This window comes from Jaculus jaculus, chromosome 1 (genome assembly GCF_020740685.1).
Source record: "Jaculus jaculus isolate mJacJac1 chromosome 1, mJacJac1.mat.Y.cur, whole genome shotgun sequence".
In the NCBI taxonomy this organism is placed as follows: domain Eukaryota; kingdom Metazoa; phylum Chordata; class Mammalia; order Rodentia; family Dipodidae; genus Jaculus; species Jaculus jaculus.
In genome coordinates this window covers 209,122,738-209,145,375 of record NC_059102.1, presented here as the reverse complement: position 1 = coordinate 209,145,375, position 22,638 = coordinate 209,122,738, and the positions used below count along the sequence as shown (strand labels likewise).

General features: G+C 40.1%; 1 protein-coding gene across 5 annotated transcripts in view; it reads left to right on the top strand.

The window, feature by feature from the left end:
* The window catches only part of Mtus1 (microtubule associated scaffold protein 1), a 177,519-nt gene that overhangs the window by 107,345 nt on the left and 47,536 nt on the right, over positions 1 to 22,638 (top strand). The window contains exon 1 of one of the 5 annotated variants that reach the window (XM_045132028.1): positions 12,649 to 12,988. The exons of the other annotated variants lie outside the window; for them this stretch is intronic. Coding sequence (XP_044987963.1) covers positions 12,868 to 12,988 — 121 coding nt within the window. The 5' untranslated portion in view covers positions 12,649 to 12,867. Of the gene's footprint in view, positions 1 to 12,648; positions 12,989 to 22,638 lie in introns of those variants that run through there. 5 annotated transcript variants of the gene reach the window in all.

The window sequence follows — 22,638 nt, the reverse complement described above, 5'->3', positions numbered from 1 at the left end:
AAATCTCTACTTGACAACCAGACTTGCTTTATAATGCCAATATATATTTCAGGTTTTATATAGCCCATTGATTTGAGATAACTCCTATTAATAAATGCCATGAAATATATCTTCTACAAATACAAGGTAAAACATGACAACCATTTTGGGGATAATCTTTATCAATACCTCTAACACATTTGGAACTGCTTTTATTAGGAGTAACTAAGGCAAAATTTTGTTTCTATTTTGAGGCAGGCTGGCCTAGAACTCAGGCCAGTTGCCTCCTCCTTTTAAGTAACAGGACATTATAATCTTTTAAAATATCTGGCAAATTATGAGTTACCACCTCAGAGAAAATTTTGTTGTTTTTAATAATCTTCTATGTAATTTGAAGTTGACCTAGAATATAAACTCAGATATTATATTTATCATATCATGTGACAAAGTATGGCATTGTTTATGTAAAATTTCAGCTCACCATAGGCTTCCGTTAAATCTGACTTTTTTTTAAAGACACACACACACAAAAACTTGAAATAAATTAAATGTCAACAAAAACTTTAGGAGAGACCTGTTGGACTATTTGGATTAATAAAGAATCCAAAAGGGGGCTGGAGAGATGGCTTAGCAGTTAAGCGCTTGCCTGTGAAGCCTAAAGACCCCGGTTCAAGGCTCGGTTCCCCAGGTCCCATGTTAGCCAGATGCACAAGGGAGCGCACACGTCTGGAGTTCGTTTGCAGAGGCTGGGGTGTGCCCATTCCCTCTCTCTCCCTCTATCTGTCTTTCTCTCTGTGTCTGTCGCTCTCAAATAAATAAATAAAAATTTTAAAAAAAGAAGGTAACAGAGAAAGATCTTATCCTTGTCAACCCACTTGTGAAAAATATTAATAGCAATTGCTTTAAAAAAAAAAAAGAATCCAAAAGGTATCTATAAACAATGTCTTATTTGTTTAAAACCCAAACCAAAGAGGAAATATAGATACAGTTCAAATTAAAATTATGTACCTATTTTTATCAAGCAACTTAAAAGTCACATGGTTTAAAATGTGGAGTCATATCACATTGGAACCTCCTGTCTCAGCTTCCCAAGTAGCTAGGATAATAGGCCTACCTAATTTTATTGTTTATCTTTTTTTTTTCTTAAGATCTTTAAAGTGCTTTTAAACCAGTTTTAAAGGAGATTTTTCGACAGAATGATTTTGACCCATATCTTCAAAGATGAGGACAAGACAAATGAACACAACACCAAACACAAACATGCTAGCAATAACGGCTCTCCTGACATTGCTGTGGCTGCCAAACAAAAACTGAATCAGAAGCAGACCTCCTTTTGAAATCTCTGAATGGAGCCAGAAAGGGTTAAGGGCGACCCCTAGGTCCCTTATCCAGGGGAATTAATGCTGCATCCAGCTTACCTCTTAGACCCAGAAAAGCGCATAAAGCCTGAAAACTAGGAAAAACAAAAAGAAGAGTGGAAAAAGTACCTCTGGAGGTTTATCAAATGAAGGAGGGGGCCAGCAGTAGAAACTAAGGGTCATTCCCTGGTTCAGATGCCCCAGAGTCAGGGAGGGAGGTCTTGGATTTGTGGATCCTGTATGACCCCCAAGATGTTATGGGGTCCGGTGTAGTACAAGTAATACCATCGACTCATGGAATGTAAGGCAAAATTTTATGGGGTCAAAAAGAAAGTTTGGTATATCATGTCTGAGCTCCAGAGGGAATCTCAGGGGGGCAGCCCTGAACTGTTTGGAGTTTCAGCTTTTATTGGAAATAACCACATGATGTTAGGAAAAAAAAAAAAAACAAAACAGGATGGGAGTTAAACCCTAACTCACAATTTACATGTGACAGTTACAGACATAAAAGTAAAAAAAAAAAAAAAAAAAAGTAACTTGTAAATAGATCTGTTGGTCAGTTACAGGAAGCACCCCCTGAGGGTTGCAAGTTAGGCCAGTGCCCAGGAATCCTGCTTATTTTAGAGTTTAATCAACATTGCAGGCCCCAGGAAATGCTATTCAGACCAGCAGAGCCTCCTGCTTACCTTCCATTAGCTACAAGGAAGTGACTTCTATTTTTCTCTAAGCGTAAGTGAGGTATAAAGAAATGTAGAGAAATATAACATTTTACTCACTTTATATTTATGACATAGGCCAGCATAGCATTAACATTTGGGGACCATGTCTAACTCCCTATCTGATGTAGAAGAGGACATTTTATTATAACAGAAAATTTTAGACTAAAAAATGATACTCTTCATATGGTCCCTATGAAATGGAAAACACACTTTTCCAAAGACAAATGCTATTTTAAAAATTTATTTTCCAGCCGGGCGTGGTGGTGCACGCCTTTAATCCCAGCACTCGGGAGGCAGAGGTAGGAGGATCGCCGTGAGTTCGAGGCCACCCTGAGACTACATAGTGAATTCCAGGTCAGCCTGAGCCACAGTGAGACCCTACCTCAAAAAACCAAAAAAAAAAAAAAAAAAAATTATTTTCCTTTTTTCTTATTTGCAAGCAGATGGAGGGGAAGGAGGAGGGAGGAGAGAGTGGAGGGGGATAGAGTTAGGGTGACTGGACCCCTGAAAATAAAAAGGGTAGGAAAGTTTTTAGGATTTAAACATTGTGGTTGGTCAACTTCAGCGCCCCTCCCTGTGCCCCCCAGCTAGCGCTTCCTAAGACAGCCCACCACCCTTACGTTATAAATACCTTTGCAAGGGAGAGCAGGCTCTCTGGCTGTCTGATCACTTGGGAATTTCCAGCTGTGGGTGAGATTTTTCCCAGGGCATTAGCCCAGGCCCAGTCATTAGGGGCTGCTTAGGCCCTAGCCCAGGCCCTTTACAGCTCAGCCTTCCCCTTTCCACACTCCTTTGTAAAATCTGAATAAAATGTGGTATTTTAAAAATCATTCTCTTGAATCTGAAATTGCCAATTCTTTGGTTGGTTTGCAGATCTGAACTGAGGGCTTAGGATTCTAGGAAACACCCCAGAACCCCAGTTTCCCTATTAAAAGAGGAAGAAAGGATGGAAGGAATAGAGGGAGGGAAAGAATGAATGAATGAATGGGAATGCCATATCCTCCAGCCATGTGCCACTTTGTTCATCTGGATTTACATGGGTACTGGGGAATCAAACCCAGGTCCTTAGGCTTTGCAGGCAAGTACCTTAAGTGCTGAACCCTCTCTCCAGCCTAATTAATGCAACTTTATATTGAATCATCTTGAAAGGCAAAATGGTATTCCGATGTAATTTGAACAATTTACCAGCTCAGTGGCTTTCATTTTCCTGTCCTTTTTCCTCTTGGTGGGACATGCATCCCTCTAAGACAGCTAAGATTCACATGTCTCATCTCTTGAGAAGGTATAGATTTCACAAAATGTATGTGCTTTATATGTAGCTATCAGATCCATCGGCTGCTACCTACATTCTCTTGTTTTACATTCAGCAGTCATAGATGTGGTGGATAGGCCATGTCTAAGTCCCCTGCTGATTAGAAGAGAAAACCAGAGCAAAGAAAGATGGTGCTCCAGCACATTCTCTATGGTTGTTACACTATGCCACAGTGAAAGGTCAACATGCCATTATGAGCCATGTGTTTGTTTTCTCAACTACAAGCATGCTCATGTCTGGAGACTGACCTGGAATGAGCTTGAGCCTCATGAGGAAACTGCTGTTGTGTGTAACTATTCAGAGGAAAACCTTTGGTGCTGGTTTGAAATGAGTAACTAGGTTCCTGTTTTGTCACTTGTCACATAGTGGTCATTATACTGACAGTCATATGGAGGAGAAATACAGTGACATGTAATCAGTGCTCTTGAACACTGGGGATGGTTCTGTATTCCATTTATAAGTAATTCTATGATAAACAACTACCTTTGTAAACATCTCTTTCAATGTTTGAGGAAGTTTCTTGTGTAAGTTCTGCAAAACAGGGCTGAGGAGATGGATCAGTGCTTACAGGTACTTGCTTGCAAAGGCTACTGGCTGGGGTTCGTTTCCCCAGCACTCACATAAAGCCAGATGCACAAAGAGGGTCATATCTGGCGTTTGAAATGACAAGAGGCCCACGCACACCCATGCTTGCTGCTCTCTCTCTCTCTCCTCTTTTTCAAGTAAATAAAAATATTTTGCAAAAAGTCTATAGAATAGTATCAGTGAGCCAAAGCGCATGCATTAAAGAGACATTTCATGTTAAAAAAAAATTGTTTTTCTAAAAGTTCATGCCAGTTTTATGCATAGTTGACAACATAAGAGTCCTAGGTTCACCATACCCTCTTCAACACTGGATGTTAGTTGTTTTTGAGCAATATTAGATTAATGTATAGGCAGTTATATTTTTAAATTTTTTTATTTCAGAAGACAGTAGAAGAAGAACTTAAAGAAAACGAACTTATAAGACACTAGGCATTAGTGTAATTGTTGGTCCTGCCACTTTCTGTTGGCATACTGACCCTGGGCTATCCACTACACCTCTCTGGGGCTCAAGTTTCTCATTTGGGAGCACAGGAATGATTTTGACATCATAGAATGTTTTTTAATCCAAGGATCTCACTGCAAGGGATGATAAAGTGATGGTCCTTGCCATTGTTCTTATACTTTCTGTGGCTTATATTTTAGAGTTTATCCCCCTTAGCACTCATGTTTGAATATTTGAAACTCTTGAAGAAATCAGGAAAGACTGTTGACAACCATGAACTAGCCTCATGAGGACTAACTGTTGTGATTTATTTAAAGGCTGTGATGCCATGAGATTCTAGGCAATACTGCCTAAATAAAACTTGGCCTGCTATTTATATGGAAGAGGTTCTGACACGGCACAGCAAACTATTATTACCTTGCTTCCAACACACATGGGATCCCAGAGGCATATGACTGTGTGATCCAGGTCCTCAGTTGTTTTGCACAAGATTGTCTTGTCTCAGGTGCCACGGTGTCTGCCCTGGGAGTATGAATACTTGCTCCTTCTGAGCCATTTAGTGAAGATAGCCCAGGGTGGGGAGGTGTTCATATCTCCTCCTTCCAGATGCTGAGTATTGGTTAAGGGATGCAACTCTGCTCTGGTATAATGTGTGCTCAAGCTGCCTTCCTTGCTCCACTACAATAATAAGTTTCCTCTAACAGTTAATGGTTCAGATGCTATTTAGATATGTGAGGCTTTGGGTTTCACATTAGGGAGAGGAAGGAATGAGGCTTCAGTGAGGCACACGGGACCAGTGGATACCTTTCTGGCCAAGAGCTGGATTTCCTCACAAAGCACACACAAATGTCCTCCAGATGGATGAGGTGAAGGTTAAGTGTAAAGATGGGTAAAAGCACAAGGAGCATAGCTGCGAGTAGAAAAGGTCTTGTCCAAAAAAACTGTGAACAGCAGAGACAGTTATGACAGCAAGTGCTTTATGTTTCCCCTCCGTCACAGGCAGTGCAATTTTAACAAGCTAAGAGCAGACTGAGACCACGTCCACACCATCCTTGCCCCATGTAGATCTCCACAGTTTAAATAGGCCTGAGTCAGCAGAATTTAGGATCCATGCATCGCTATCAGGATCCTCATGGGAAGTTTTACAAAGAAAGAAAAATCTTGTGGAACTACATAGGACCCCAAGTAACCAAAAAAACAGTATATAAAAGAAACAAAGCTGGAGGCAAGATAGTCCTGATTTCAAAATACATGCAGTAGTATGGTGCTGGCATACAGGTAGACACATTGGCAGTGGTACTGAATAAATACAGGAAACATGTAAATCCATGGACATACAGTCTGCTGAGCTTTGATGAGAGTGCCAAAAATACCCAGCAGAGAAATACAATCTATCTCTTGGGAAACTGGAATCTCCATGTGGAAAAGTGAGGCTGAGACCTCATCTCACCTCTCACACATAGAAAATAATTCAAAATGGTTTGAATTAAGACCTGAAACTGAGTAACTATTAAAAGAAATGGAGGGAAAGCTTAATGATAGTCTTTATTATGACACAAAAGCACAGGTGATTGACTCAGAAACAGACAAGTGAAGCTCCATGAGCTCAAATCCCTCTGCAGAGCAGAGGAAGTGTTCAGTAGCAGAGGGGCAGCCTAGAGGACGGAAGGAACTATTTGCAAACCATACACCTGAGAAGGCCTATTAACCAAATGGAACCAGGTTCCCGTCAAGAGAGATGGTCTCTTAGAGTAGGGTGTGAGCACTGCCTAAAAGCACATCAGTGTATCTGTAGACAAAGGTGATGCATCCACAGAACGGGTACTGCTGAACGTTCAAAAAGGCTGAACGTTCAAAAAGGAGGGAGTCCTGCTACTTAAGAACATGGATGAAGCCAGGCATGGTGGGACATGCCTTTAATCCGAGCACTCAGGAGTCAGAGGTAGGAGAATCAGCCTGGACCAGAGTGAGACCCTACCTCAAAAAAAAAAAAAAAAAAAACCACCACCACCACCACCACCACCCCCCATGGATGAACATGGAGGATGTTACAAAGAATGAAATAAGCAAGTTTCAGGATAAATGCCTACCATATGATATCACTTAACACTGAATATAAAATTGTCAAAATCACATTAGCAGAGTGTGGAATGGGGGTTTCTGGGCACTGATGGTGGTTACCAGGAAATGAGAAGTTGCTGCTCAAGGAGGACAGTTCATTGCACAAGGTGAAATGGTTGTGCATTGTTACAACATATGGGCTTGTGACATAGCTTACAATATTTTGTACATTTTAAAATCTGGGTTGATCTGTTCCTATTATAATAAGAAGATGCACAAAGAAGGAAAATCTGTGAGCAGAAAAGTACTGTGCGTGACTAAGAAACATGAAGATGAAAATCTTACTGAATTAACTAAAAAGACAGTCTTGCCTCTTTTCATGGTTGTCCCTGGTGGAAAATGAATAAGGAACAGAAGCTTAAACAAACTGCCGAGTGGGTATACTGTACAGCAGCCACTGTACAGAGCAAGAGCCTCCATGCAGGAAAACTGATTATAAGAAAATGGTTGTCTTCCTGCTTTCCAGAATTGTTTAAAAATAATGGATATGGGGGCAAAGGAGCTGAGGAGATGGTTCAGCAGGTAAAGGCATTTGCTTACTACGCCTACTGGCCCAGGTTCAATTTCCCAGCCACCCATATAAAGCTGAACAGGTTTTGTTTGTTTGTTTGTTTTGCAACAAGAGACCCTAGAGTGTACACACACACATGCTCTCTCTCTCTCTTTCTCTCCCTCTCTCTCCCTATCACGTGCGTGTGTGCAAATAAAGGGAAATGGGAACCAAATGTCTTACAAGTATCATTTAAATTATGTCTGAATTTTAAAAAAATTTATTTATTTATTTATTTGAGAGCGACAGATACAGAGAGAAAGACAGATAGAGGGAGAGAGAGAGAATGGGCATGCCAGGGCTTCCAGCCTCTGCAAACGAACTCCAGACGCGTGCGCCCCCTTGTGCATCTGGCTAACGTGGGACCTGGGGAACCGAGCCTCGAACCAGGGTCCTTAGGCTTCACAGGCAAGTGCTTAACCGCTAAGCCATCTCTCCAGCCCTATGTCTGAATTTTTTATGGCATTTTAAAGTCACTAATACAGGGGTTTAATTCCTTTGAAAGACAAGTGGAAATTAAGTTTTTAAAGCTTATATTCAGGTAAAAAACTAGTTGCAGAGCACTGTGATGTACAGGTAATTTAAATTTTAGTTTTCAAAATTCCATAATGAACATGTGAGGGTTTTTTATTTGCAAGAGCAAAGATTGAACAAAGAGTCCTGATTTTCAGTTGAGCTCATTTGCTACAATATCACTGTTTTGGAAGGCACTGTTTTGAATCTTATGGATGGTTGGAGCTTGAAATGTTTTAAAACTGTTTCATGAAGCTTTTCATACTTATATTACAGTATATGCTTCTATGAAGGAAGAGGATGAAAAGCTGGGCCTTGTGTTGAACATGCCACATAAAAATTGAATGTAGTACATTAGAGATTTTAAAGAATGTGTTGCAGTCTGTACTGTGTTCAGTAAGGAGTTGAGGGCGACATTAACACTATGTATTAGGCTAAGGAAAGCTGGGTGGGTAGAGGTGCTTCTGTCTCCCAGCAAGCCTGTTGATCTGAACTTTAATCTTCCTGATTCTTTAAGATTATTAATGACAGCCAGTTGTACACTGAATGCATAATGTAGCAGCCCAGCACCTTGGCACAGCATGTTTTCGTGACGGCATTGTTTTCTAAATCATGGATTAAAAACAAGAAGCCTCCCCTTTGTACACAGGATGCTTGAAGACACTGCTGTGTTTTCTTGCACACTTGGAAAACACTGGGTCTTTTGTTGTGCAAGGCTTTCACACAATTATTTTTGTTTTCCTCTGTGTGATTAGTGGAAATGGCTTATTTTATGGGTTTTCTATAAAACTTATCTCAATTTTAAGTTATTTAGAGTTATATTTTCCTGCATTTGAGATCTCTGATAAAATAGGAAAATGTAAAAAGCATATAATAAAGAAAAATAAAATGTTGCAGACCATTGGTAACACTTTGATATGTTTTACATCAATACTCCTACTCGTTATGTTTGAAGTTGAGTCATTCATGGAATATAATTTGACATCATACTTTTATTTTTCCACTCATCCTACCACAAACTTTGTTGTATATAAAGGGTGGGGAAAAGACCCTAATGTCTTAATTTTTATCACTGTAACCCGTTCCAGTTTAAGTACCAAGCTTGCTGTGACTTGTTCCCCTGGCCATCCTTGCCGAACCTTCTGACATTATATCAAATTAAGACTATGATATCACATAGTCTGACACTTTATCTTGAGCTTCCACCTTAACTATAATTCCGGAAATAGTAGATAGTGTAGAAGTGATAACAGATTATTAAATAATAAACTTTTAAGTTTTTCATCCTTATTTCCTAATAAATACATGTGTAGTATATGCATGCATAATAAAGGAGTTGAAACCATAAAGTGACAGTTTATGCAATTACTAGGATGAGTAAATGAATGTGCAGCATGCAGGAGAGTGGTAAGCTCTCCACCATAAGTGGCTTGTACTATCAACCCCTGTGATGTGTTGCATTCATGCATTCCTATGTGATGGCCACTAGGGGACAGACCAGGTCTGTGAAAAATTGAAACTTTAGGACCTTTAAAATGCGCATGCATGCGCGCACACACACAGACACACACACATACACACTCTTATCCCCATGCCTATGGTCCTATTTCCCTGAGGTCCTCTTCAGTGGGGTTATAGGACTCACTTTAGGATCATGAAGGCCTCAGTAGGACCATATATATATTTTTTTAATTTAATTTTTTATTTTTATTTTTATTTTTGGTTTTTTGGAAGTAGGGTCTCACTCTAGCTCAGGCTGACCTGTAATTCACTATGTAGTCTCAGGGTGACCTCGAAATCATGACGCTTCTCCTACCTCTGTCTCCCTAGTGCTGGGATTAAAGGCGTGTCCACCATGCCCAGCTATATTTTTAATTTTTTAAAAATATTTTAGAGAGAGAGAGCAAACATGGGTGCGTCAGGCCTCCAGCCACTACAAATGAACTCCAGATACATGCACCACCTTGTGCGTCTTGTTTACATGGGTCCTGGGTAATCAAATCTGGGTCCTTTGGCTCTGCAGGCAAGCACCTTAATTGCTAAGCCATCTCTCTAGCCCAGGATTATTGATTGATTGATTGATAGACACACACATACACACACACATACATACATATATATATATGTATGTATATATATTTAGAAATTTTTTTTACAAGCGACATTAACTGCCAAGCCATTTCCCCAGCCTCTATGAGCATTAAAAAGTATTAAGATGACTTGAATTTTTTTAATAGTTTACAAAGAACTAGGTTTCATTATGATGCATTCAAACATTTTTTTCTTTTACTTTCCCCTTTGCCACTCTCCTTTTATGTGTCCCAATATAGCTACCTTTTATCCTCTTCCCGTCCCTCACACCCCCATCTTGGATCATAGCTCATACTCCCTCTCCATCCCCTTATTTACTAGACAGCTGCTTTAAGCAACTATGCCACGATAACCACTGGAAGCTCCCTTATTTAAATACATACAAACATTAAAAGTTGGATTTGCATATTTGAGAGAATATGTGATTTTTGTCTGTCTTCTAGGCTTGAGTTACCTCAGTATAATTCCTTTCCAATTCCATTCATTTTCCTGAAAATTCCACATCTGTTTCTTAACAGCCCAGTAAAACTCCATTGTGTTTATATGTCCTACGTTTTCATTATCCAGTCATCAGTTCTTGAACATTTAGGTTGATTTCACTTTCTAGCTATTGTGAGTAGAGCAGCAATGACCATGGGTGTAGCGCAGCTCTGGGGAAGAACACTTCTTAGTCTTGCATTTGAGCACACCGTTGTACCATTGCACTGTACACACAAGCTACTTGGGCTTCACATTTTCCTTCCCTGACATTGCTTTTGTTCTGTCAGAGTCCTACTCTGCCTTCAGGAAAGGGATCACGAATAATATGTTTAATTCACATAGGATAGCATAATGATAGCTTAAGCTTCATGTACTTCAAGAAAAAGTTTTTAAATAATTCTAGTTGTTGGCTAAATTGCTTCTTTTTGGGGTAATGTAGGTTAAAAAATTTCCCTTTTGACAGGATAACTAGAGTTTATTATTAACAAACAAAGACCTTTCTCTTTAAAAAAAAAAACCCAAAAAACCAAAAAAAAAGTCTCTTACTATATGGATCTTGGCATGCCTATTTTTAATAATATCAATATTTGACTATTATTCTGTTTATAATTCTGGCACTTATTGGTATATTGGTTTTTTGCATAGTTTTGGTGATGTAGGAGATTATGGTATGCTTTTAATATTTAGAATCTGGGGAAAAGATGTCTTGAAATTTTCTTAAACATTTTATTGATAAATTCTATAAATATAAACACTATACCCTGATCATAATTCCCTTCCACAACACCCCTTTCCCCCCTTCCAAATTCCCCTTCATTGAATTCCTTCTTTCCAACTAGTCTCTCTTCTATTGTGATGTATATTTTTTTCCTCCTATTATGCTGGTCTTGTGTAGGAAGTGTTAGCCACTCTGAGGTCATGAATATCTAGGTCACTGTGAATTTTTTTTAACAGTGATAACAGAAAAACAACATCAAAAAGTGTGTTTGCTGGATTCTCTTTCTTTGACTATTTGTGCTTCAGTTGCCATAGATGCAGTGTGTTTGGGAGAGTCATTGGATGTGAACACTTTGTGGCTTTCTCACAGTGACCTGTGCTGGGCTTGTCTCTCTGCTTGACAATCTCTGACATTACAGGGTGTTGAATGAGAAGCAGGGATTATTCAAAATTTCCTTTCCCCCATGGATGCCATGTAGAATTTCTAAAGGAACAGTGGCTTCTTGTCAAGTTTAAGTGCATTTCATAGATTACTTAGGGTTAACATTTTCCATATCAATGTCTAATTACTTTTTTACTTAATCTTGGAAACAACCATCGATCTTTTGTATATGAATTAATAATTGATGTACTTTTGGTGTTTTGAGGCACTCTTGCAGTGTATTGTGTAGCTCAATCTGTCATAGAACTCACTATGCAGGACAGATTGGCCTCAAATGTGCAATTCTCCTGCCTCCACCTCTCAAATGCCAAGTTTACAGGTATGAACCACCACACCCAACTGTATTGTACTTTTGTAAATGTAAATGTAAAAAAAAAAGTTCTACTACTGCTGATATAACAGAATTAGCTTTATTTAAGCAAGCCTATTGCCAGTGTTACTTTTTCTGTGTATACCTTTAACTACTTTTGGTTGTATACTCCTATGATCTCAGTATGCATGAGGCTGAGGCAGAGGATGTCAAGTTTGGGCAATGGTGGGCTGCAGAGTGAGGTCCTGTTTGCTCAAACAAGCAGCAATGAGAGAGAGAGAGAGAGAGAGAGAGAGACAGAGAGGAAGTTTTTTTTGAGGTGCTAGAGACCAGCTCTAGGACTTAGTTATATACACTAGGCAGTTTCCCCGTTACTGAACTCCATCCATCACTGTTCCCTGATGTTCTGCAAAGATAGCATGTGGTCTTTGCAGGGCTGCCCATCTAAGTAGTCCTCTCTAGCTACACGTGGTAGAGAAATTGCTTCAACCTTTTATTGTCCATTTTTAATAAGGTCCTCACTACATGAAGATGAAAGCTGAAATTTAACTTTATGACAATCTGTCATTAGCATATTAGAACAGAATTGTTTTTAAAGATTGGATCTATTTGTTACTTGAAGAGTTTTTATTTTGCTTTGTATTTATTCTGTACCCAATCATATTTATAGGTCAAATTCCAGGAAAAAAAAATGCTCAGTGTTAATACTGTGAGCTTTATGTAATTAAGAAAAAAATGAATCAGGACACAGATTACTGTAATAAAATCTTACTTTTTTAATTAGTAAATAAACATCAGGCATATGAGCTAGTTAATCCCTTTAACTATGTTCCAAGCAGTGACAGGACCTGAGACATTATTGGCTGTTATATAAAGCTCCTGAGACCACCCACTTTCTCCTCCCCTTTCCCATCTCTGCTGAGAACCACAACAAGCCATCGCATGGACAGCGTGATGTAACCCAGCCTGCTCACTTCCGCATTTGCTAAGCACAGATCTTCTAAAGAGGAAGAGCATTGTTTTAGCAACATCTGGGAGTGAAACAGGAGCCAGAAGCTGGGATAGCGCTGCTGTTTTTTTTTCTCCTCTCTCTCTCTTGAGTCTCTGGGAGTCCTGACATTAGCTATGTAGGCATGTTTTCTCTTGCTGCATCTCTTGGCCTGGAAGAGTCCTGAGTTTTTAAAGACAGCATGTGATGGTCTGCGGAAGCTGCTTCCTCTGTGAAGTCCTCCCACCTGCTCTGAAGACATGTTGTTGTCTCCCAAATTCTCCTTATCCACCATCCACGTCCGACTGACTGCCAAAGGACTGCTTCGGAATCTTAGGCTTCCTTCGGGGCTCAGGAAAAGCACTGTCATTTTCCACACAGGTCGGTCATGCCCAGATCTCTGCTCAGTGTTGCACGGGGGACATCTTGGTGAACGCACAGGTGTTTGTCAGGTTGCTGTGGAGAGATAATTGGGTAAATAAAGCCCTCTTTAATGAGAGGCTTAACTGGTGAAAACAAGCAGTTCCTCTTGCACTTAAGCTTGAGCGTGTGTGCAGGCGGCTGTGGGATCTGAATCTGTCTGTTTGTGGAATGCAGAACTGTTGCCTTGGTACCTCCCTGGCTCACTTCTCTGCCACCAAATCTGTAAAAAATCAACACCTGTTAAGTTGTGCTTGACTTCAAGCAATGTTGGAACTAGGATATGAGCAAATTAAGACTATTTCTATTTCTGCTAAAAAAATTTTTTTCCATTCTGCAGTTTTCCTTGAGATGGATAGATTATTTCAATATACTAAAATATTTCTATATTCTAAACACTGCTATGATGAAGCACCTGCTCTTTGTGGAGGGGTAGTAAGTGAACCACAAGTTTAGTTTCCCAGTCTTTATAGTAAAAACGTTTGCAGTGGCAGAATGCTACCCCAGTGTGTGCCTCTGCTGTTCGCTTGCTCTGTACCTGAGGTCAAAGTCAACTCAGCGTGTCTCTCAGGTATATGCCAACGTGCCTCCTCACTTTTAGGAGATTCTGTTGTCACAGGTTGATACCTCTTCTCTGAGCTGATTGAACTTGCACAAAATGATTTATTCTGTGCAAGCCAGAGAGCTGATGTATTGTGTGGGCTGTCTGCTGTTGACATTCACAGGGCTGTGAATGCATTTCTTTTTGCCTGCCTGTGCCTTGTTTGCCTCTCCCCTGGTCTCTGTCCCTGGTGGCTTCTTTCAGTTCACTGTTTTGAGTTTCCAAGAGGCATCGGCCCTCCCTGTGGGATAATTCTCTTTTGTTTCCAGTATCTCCTTCTCATGTTTCATAACTCTCCTTGACCTAGCCTTTACCTTGGCCGGCCTTTCCCTCTGGATCTGAGCTGATAGCCAAAGGTAAATGGGGTGAGCTGGGAACCAACTGTGGTCCTTCTTCTTCCAGCCCTAATACTGCTGGCATGCTTATAGCCTTGAAAAACACAGAGATGGGGGCTGAGGGCAGAGCTCAATGGTCCTGGGTATAAACCCACACAGCTTCCAAAACATAAATCCCCCAGTCACATACAAAGGAGGGAAAGTGAACAGCAGCCAGGAGGGTGTTCTGTTTAAGGTGGTTTCTGTGATCCAAAGCAGTTTCAAGTGCCTTTTCATTCTCAAATGCTTTATTTAAAATAATGTAGTCTGTTCACCAATTGAAAATAAAGAGTACAGAAGCCTGTAGAATCCATACGAACCCCTTTCTGACTCCAACACCTCTGCATGGAGCACACTATGCCCCGGTTTCTTAGGTGGCCTTCCTGTAATGTTCTAATCACACACAACCAGGGTAGGTCTTTTATGAACTTTAAAAAATATTATATATAGTTGCAAGCAGAGAAAGAGAGAGTGGGGTATGCTAGGATCTCCTGGCACTGAAAATAAACTCTAGATGGATGTGCCACTTTGTACATCTTGTTTTACATGGGTACTGTGGACTCCGACCCAGGCAATCAGGCTTTGCAAGCATGTGTCTTTAACCACTGAACAATCTCTCCAACCCTTTTTATGTCCTTTTTATGCTACCAAATTGGAAGCTTAGAATATCTTCTATATCTTGAGGTGTTTTGGATGTTTATGTGTGGTATGCATTGTGTATTTGGGTACATGTGTGTGTGTGTGGAGGCCAGGGGTTAATGCCAAGTGTCTTTCTCAGTTGCTTACTACCTTGTTTTTTGAAACAGTATCTCTCAGTGAACCTGGAGATTACTGACTGAGCTAGACTAGCTAACTAAGGAGTCCCAGTGATCTTCCTGTCTCCACCTCCTCAGAGCAGGGATTACAGCGTACCTGTCTTCACCTGGGTGATATGGATCCAAGTTCAGGTCCTCAGGCTCAGTAAGCCGTTACTGGCCGAGACACCATCCCAGTCCCTAGAGCTTGCTTTTTTACAAAAGGTAAATTAGTTTCATGCTCACCTGCATTATCTTTTTGAGTGGTGCTGGGGATGGAACTTGGAGCCTTCCTTATACATGCAATGCAAGCATTCTATTGCTGAGCCACATTTCCAGCCTTTATTTCACTTTTGGTAATAGTCCTGAAGCATCCCATTGCTGGGTGAACTGTGGTTTATGTAAACAACCTTTTGTTAGTTGACATTGTTGTAGTATTTTTGTGAATGAGCAAAGGACACAAAGTTTTAATTATCAGTGGTTAGTTAATAGCGATGTTTTAGACACATTTAACTTTCTGAATTTAAATATTTTAAATGTATTTGATGAGTTATAATTTTCAGAGCTAGAGTCGTCATAGCAGTAAGTACATGTGTGTTGTTTCACACCAAACGGTCTAAGGCTCTCACCACTCTGATTCAAATTTTGGCCTTTGAGGTTGTTCCAGCTGTGAATACTGCTGAGCTACTTAGCCAGTGGTGAATGGTAAAGGAGGAAGAGTTTCCTGTGGAGGTAGCATTTTAAGATTATGTAAAGAATATAGCTCTAATTATTTATTCCTACTAAGAATCTTTTCTGAGCTGTTTGCATCAGGACTTTTTTTTTTTTTTTTTTTGGTTTTTTGAGACAGGGTTTCACTCTAGTCCAGGCTGACCTGGAACTCACTATGTAGTCTTAGGGTGGCCTCGAACTCACAGTGATCCACTTACCTCTGCCTCCAAAGTGCTGTGATTAAAGGCGTGCACCACCCACGCCCAGCTTGCATCAGGGCATTTTTTTTTTAAAGTCCAAGAAATTCTTCAAAAACAACATGTGCAATCAGTGTCTTGTTTACATTCTTGGAGAAGCAAATGCATGGTTGCCTTGATGACAGGTTGTTGATCTGGGTTCCAGAAGGCCTGGATCAGAGATCCTTGGCTTTCACCTGACTTCACAGGCTGGCTGCTGTCCTCAGCAGCCCACGGATGCGATCCAAAGTCTCCCAGCCTCCAAGTCTATGTATTTATTTGCTGTGGGTTTTTAACCCATGGGTGTATCTTATCCAGTGACCTCCCTAATCCAGTTATCCCTCTTGGTTTATCTATTTCTCTGCATGACATCATGTCTGTTTCTTATCTGGGCATGAAACTTGAGTCATTTTGGAATTATTATTCATCCTCATTTGTCTGTAACTAATACCTGACAAGAAGCTAAGACTCCACCCTCTGGATATCAACTTGTTCTTTATTCTAGCTAACACCCCAGTTTAGGAGCTTAGGTTGACGCTTACTATATGTTTGTTTGGTTTGCGGTAATTGGGATTAAATCTAGGGCCTCCTACATGCCATGAAAGTGCTCCACCACTGAGCTACAGCCCAGTCCTGTTCTTCCTACTAGTGAAAAACATGAACAAAGATTGAGTTTACTGGGTCAGGTGTGGTGGTTCATGCCTTTAATCCCAGCGCTGGGGAGGCATAGGTAGGAGGACTGTTGTGAGTTTAAGGCCAGCTGGGGACTGCAAAGTGAGTTCTAGGTCAACCTGGACTAGAGTGAAACCCTACCTTGAAATAAAACAAAAATATTTTTTTTGAGTTTTCATGCAACCTTTGGTCATGAACCAAAGATGCTGATTAGGTTTTCAAAGGGTCTCTTATCTGATTGTTTCTCAATTGCTTCTCATATTACAGGATTCAAGCCATCAATCAGTATGTATTGGGCATATGGTGTGTGCCAGGCACAAGACTAAGTGCTGTGAATATAACCAGGACTTAGTCCAACACACCCCTGTCTTCCTCAAACCCACATCTGGACAACAGACACAATCATGTCAGGTGTGGCAGATGCCTCTAGGAAGCTCACAGCAGCTGGTGCTACCTTTGCCCAGGTGTGCCAGCAGGATAAGTGCCTTTAGATTGAGTCCTCGGGACATGTGGAATCAGCAGAAAAGTAACAAGTGTTCCAGACAGAGAAAATAGCAGGTGAAAGCCTGGAGGCTTAAAGGAAGGAAATAATGGCAGTATTTCTGAGCAAATAATGTGGTGAGGGAGATGCTGGTGATAAGACCACAGGTCAAAACACAGAGGTGTGCGCTGGATTGATTGTTGGCAAAGTGTGTCATCGGATTCAGGATGTAACTGTTTTCTGTAAATGAAAGGGTGAGAAGAGAAAAACAGCCAGTTTCTCGGGGATTGTATGATGCTAGAGGGGAACAGTGGATAAAGATTCAGTATCAGGGAGGAATCCAAGAGGTCTGGAATTACCTCCCTGATTTGCCAAATTTCTTGCAGGAGTTGTTCTTGAGAAAGTATTAAGCTATGTGTATGTTAGATTTTAAACACATCTCAGTTCCCATTTAACTATGAACCACTGTAGGGAAAGGAATTTTCCAAGTAGAACTACTCCCTGCCGCATAGAGTTCAGTTTTCCTGCTCTGCTGGTAATGAACCTGCATTAATGATGATTAACCGTCTCCATCAAACTTCACATAGTTAATGTTCTCTGATCCAGGGGAAGGCAACTACACTAAGAAGTAAGAATTATACTTTTGCTGAGCTAGTGAGATTTAGTGAATGTTTGGTGTGTGTATGTTGGGAATGCACATGTGTGTGCTGATGTATGTGCACAAATGTGCAACCATATGGAAGCCAAAGGAGGACGTCAGGTCTCCCCTTTGGTTACTCTTCTGCCTTATTTCTTAAGACAGCCTCTCTCTAAACCTGGAGCTCACTTTGTTTTGGTTACAATCCTCCTTATCTTTGCCCCAACTCCCATCCTCAGGCCAAGGATTACAGCCTGCACCCTGATTTTTATATGTGCCAGGGATTGAACACAGCTTCCTATATTTATGCAGCAAGCATTATTACCCACTGACCTACCTCCTTGTTCCATGACTTTATTTTTGTAGCTTTTGTTGTTTTCTCAGGACTATTCCCTCAGTTTGCCATGGCTGCATTCAGCAGTAAGCCAAAGAAATAAGGATGGGGTGGTACCAAATACCTTAAGCTTAAGTCTCATTGGCTAGATTCCAGTCACATGACTATCCCTACCTGCAAGGGAGGTGGGGAAGTTGTGTGTTTGACTTTTCTAGTCTCTGAAGTACATTCAAATATTTGCCTCAGAAAAGACAAAGAACTTGCTGTCTCTCAATTGCTGTTATTGGTCATCTACAAATGAGGGGAGCATTATTTCAAAATCAAATCTTTGTTTGGACACAAGTGCTAATATTTGATTTTTATCACTTGAATTAATTTTCCATTATGAAATAATATGTTGATAAGCATGTTCTATACTTTAAATTTGACTATTATATGCATAATATTTTATTAGTGGTGTATTTAGTGTTAGTGGTGGGAATTCTGTTCATTTAGTGCTGGGTTAAATAATTTTGTATTTCACACACAATAAAATATGGAAGTCAATGAAAACATGATAGACACCTTTCACTGAAAGCAAATAGTAATATATGTATTGCGAGTTTGAAAAAGAGATTGGATTAATTGTGGGATACATAAAGGGCTGGGTTCAAGAACAGCAGATGTGGATGTAGTCTTCAATGTACCCTGTGTTGTCTCACCGGGAACTCTGACCCTTCTTTGCTTCATTGAATAAGCTGAGCTCATGATTTTGCTATGGGTGTGATCCTAAAGGTACCTCATATTGAACATCCTTTTTCTCTGTCCCTCTTAGGTAATACTTTGGATAATTTTTTTTTTTTTTTTTTTTTTTTTTTTTTGAGGTAGGATCTCATTCTAGCTCAGGCTGACATGGAATTCACTATGTAGTCTCAGGGTGGCCTGAACTCACTGTGATCCTCCTACCTCTGCCTCCCAAGTGCTAGGATTAAAGGCATGCACCACCATGGCCGGCTACTTTGGGTAATTTTGGAAGATGAGAGTCCTTTTTATAAATACCAGTGATTCTATAGCTCTAGGGAAAATTAAAATTGGGAAATCTTTGTGGTGAGAGACTTGCCTTTTTTTCCTATTGCTTCCTGTGACCCAGGTTCTAGGTACCTCCTTCTTAAATGGTGAATATGAGGAACATAGTGTTGTTCTTTTTATTTATTGTTTATATAGGTAGTCCTAATGCTGAATGCTTTATTAACTATTTTAATTTTTGTTTCTCTCACAAATAGTCTATTGTACTTATTATAAGGGGATTTTTTTATTAACTAGTACATTTTGTTGATACCCCCTCACTGTGTATGTCTGCAAGTGTCAGTTTTTCACAAGCATCCTTTTATACTAAGCACAATTGCAACCTAACCTGTGATGGGAGGGTGTCATCTGTGGTACCTTCAGAGTGCAGCTCGTTTTCACAGCAGCAACATCACCTGATGTTATTGGGTAGCTCAGGGTTTAAATATCACAGAAGACACAGTAATTAAATATGTTAAATCCTAAATGCGCTGAAAAGTCATTACATTGAAGCCCTCACAGGCTTCTTGTTTTGGAATCAGTTGCTGAGTGACAGGATGTTATTTTAGGTAACGTATTCTTCCATGAGTAAAATTAAAAGGTATACCTTCCTGATATATATTTCTGTTGCTGAAATTATAAGAAGCTTCTTGGCATAAGCAGGTAGTTTTTCAGATACCTCATAAAACTGATGAGCTAAAATGATGGTTAAGATAAAAACAAAGGAAAAAAGGCTCACTAAGAAACTACTGCTGCACTGCTACTTGGCCTTTTGGCTAAGATCAAGGAAGAAACTACTGCTTAATATGTTAGAAATGAAACTGCCTTGTATAATAGCAACAACAATGGGGAAAGAAGCCAGTGCCAGTGGCTCTTGTGAAGTAGTTCCTTGCTGACACCACAGGGAAGCTGTGGTTATCTGTGCTTTCTTCCTTGGTGGTGGTCTCCAAGGACAGGCCTCTCCAGTTTGTATACGTGCAATGGGAATAAGCATAACAAGTTATACTTGTTTCCTGATTTAAGTCAAAAGAATTCATATTTCTAAAATTAAAATTGATTTTAATGACATGTGTTGCTACAATTGGAATGAAAATAGTTTCATTCACTTTCTTTATCATATTTAAATTGAACCTAAAATCATCATTTTAGTCTTAATTGTGTGTGGTGTGGGCCTTCTGTGCAGAGGCCACAGTTAGAACACCAGTGTCCTCTACTTTTCTCCAGTATTGTTTCTTTGAGACAGATCTCTCACTTCCCCTGCCAGGGAGCTCCAGTGATTCTCCTGTCTTTGTACCTTTCAGTGCTATGATTCCAGGGGTGTGTGGCAACTCCTGGCTCTGTGGTGCAGGTACCGGGACTGCATACGTGTGTAGCAAGTACTCTTTCTGAGTCATTTTCCCAGTCCTCTAAAAGTCCTATGCTTGAAAATTTGTTGTATTTTTATAATATATTCTGTTATGCCTGAAATAAATTCAAAATATTGGCCTATTAAGATGGATATTCATTTCTTTTTTATTTATTTTTTTTGTTAGAAAGTTACGTACTTGATTCAGTACAGTCTGAAGGTACTTGTGAGTAGTGAGTTTTTGTTAAGTCTTCCTTATAGGTAGTCTGTTTTAGGTTTGTGAGAACTTGAAAAGCAAGCTTTCCCCCTGCCTGCTACACATAAAATACTTAAAATAAGGCTTTTGTATCACCCCAGTAAAAATAAAAAAGTAAGAAAAATCCACTACACACAGTAATTTAATTTAATGTTTTACTTTTTGAGGCAGTCTCATTATGTAGCCTTGAGATTGAGATCCTCTGTCACAGCTTCCTGACTGTTGTAATTACAGGTGTGTGTCACTGTGCCTTGCTACACACAGTAATTTTTGTGTGACTGTACCTTCTGTTCCCCACTCTGCTTTTAAAATAAAATAAAACTTAAATCTCTTTTACAAATAATACAGGACATTTTAACACATGCCATCAATACAGTCTCATGCACATTTAAAATGTTTAGCTGGGGCTGGAGAGATGGCTTAGCAGTTATGATACTTGCCTGTGAAGATTAGGGGCCTAGTTTCAATTCCCCAGTACCCATGTGAGTCAGATGCATTAGGTGGCACATATATCTGGAGTTCATTTGCAATGGGTAGAGGCCCTGGCTTGCCCATTCTCTCTCTTTCTCTCTCTCTCTCTCTCCTTCTCGTAAGTAAATAAGTAAATAAAATATGTTTTTAAAATGCTCAGCTGTCTGCAAGCTGAGCACCCTCACCCCATCCTCACCACAAATAAGAACAGTTGCTGGGTTGGTTAAGTTTTAAAATTCTAAACACTGTGCTTTGCTGAGACTGAAATATTCCTAAGAAGTATCTATCTGAAGTAAAAATGTTTTATGTCTCCTAAATTATTAACTTTTTCATTTTCATTTAAAGAGATCTTATCTTTATCAAGTAATGAATAGAATTAAAAATAACATTTGCTGACATAAGTAATAATTTTAAATATTTTTGGTAAGGTTATGCAGGTTCACATCCGTTCACTGTTCAGTTGTTACAAAGAGAAAGTTTGTGTGGTCTATGGCCATACAGCCCTAAACACACAGGATCTCTTCTGATCCATGAAGCCAAACAGGGCTGGGCCTGGTTAGTACTTGTATGGGAGAAAATGTGTGTGACTCCAGGTCAGTCTTTAGGACCATGGAAAATAAAGAACTGATTGCACCTTGAGAAAGCTACATGGAAGTGATGAAATCTAGAGAGCAGGTGAGTTTAGAATCTACTATTTTTGGAGGCTAAAGATCAGAGTGTTAGAGAATGTCCTCACACCTTACCCCATCCTACTCCAAGCTCCCCCATCCCCTCTGCCCTTGCCCTCTTTCCCCCTGCTAATCTCCTCCTAATGTTATTTCCTCTGGAAACCTATGACTCACCCTGCATGCATCTTGATCCAACTGGCCGTGCAGTCCACAGTCCTCCAACGTATCTCATAAATGCAGTCCTCTTTCCTGCCTATTCTCACTGATGTGGATCCCAGAATTCTTCTTGGGCCTCCTTCTTGCCCTTGCTGCCTCTGGTTTTGCACCCTCACATCTTCCTTCCCATGCCTACAGGACTCTGCCCAGCTCTCTGTGTCCTGCAGGATAAGATCTTGCAAAGCACACACACACACACATACATATTCCCCCCCCCCCTCTCTCTCTCTCTCTCTCCCCCACCTCCCTCACTTCCGCCCATTTATATTCCCAGCTGCTTCATTTGACTCTGAGGTTGCTCTTTATGTTGAAATACCCAGGCTTTGAACCTCTGTGCCTATGTGTTTGCTGGCTTTACCTGCCTCCAGTGCCCTTATCTATCTGCCACATGTGCAAATTCTGAATGGACTCTGCCCCACACGTAGGAGTTTCCCTGCATGTACTCCTTCCTCACTGTGTACTTGAGTCTAGGATCTAATTATGAAATCATACAGATGGTGGCATGTTTTTGTCTGTTGTATATAAATTTCTTGAGAGAAGGGCCAGTGTATTAAAAAGACATCCATAAACATTTATAGAATGAGCAGTAGTAGCCATTTGGGTAAACATTATACTGGTTACTCCCTCTTATTAGAAAACATATTTCTCAGGATGAATAGATGGCTCATTGGTTAAAGGTATTTGCTTGCAAAGACTAATGGCCTGGATTCAATTCCCTAGTGCCCTCATAAGATGCACAAAGAGACATATGCATCTGGAGTTGGTTTGCAG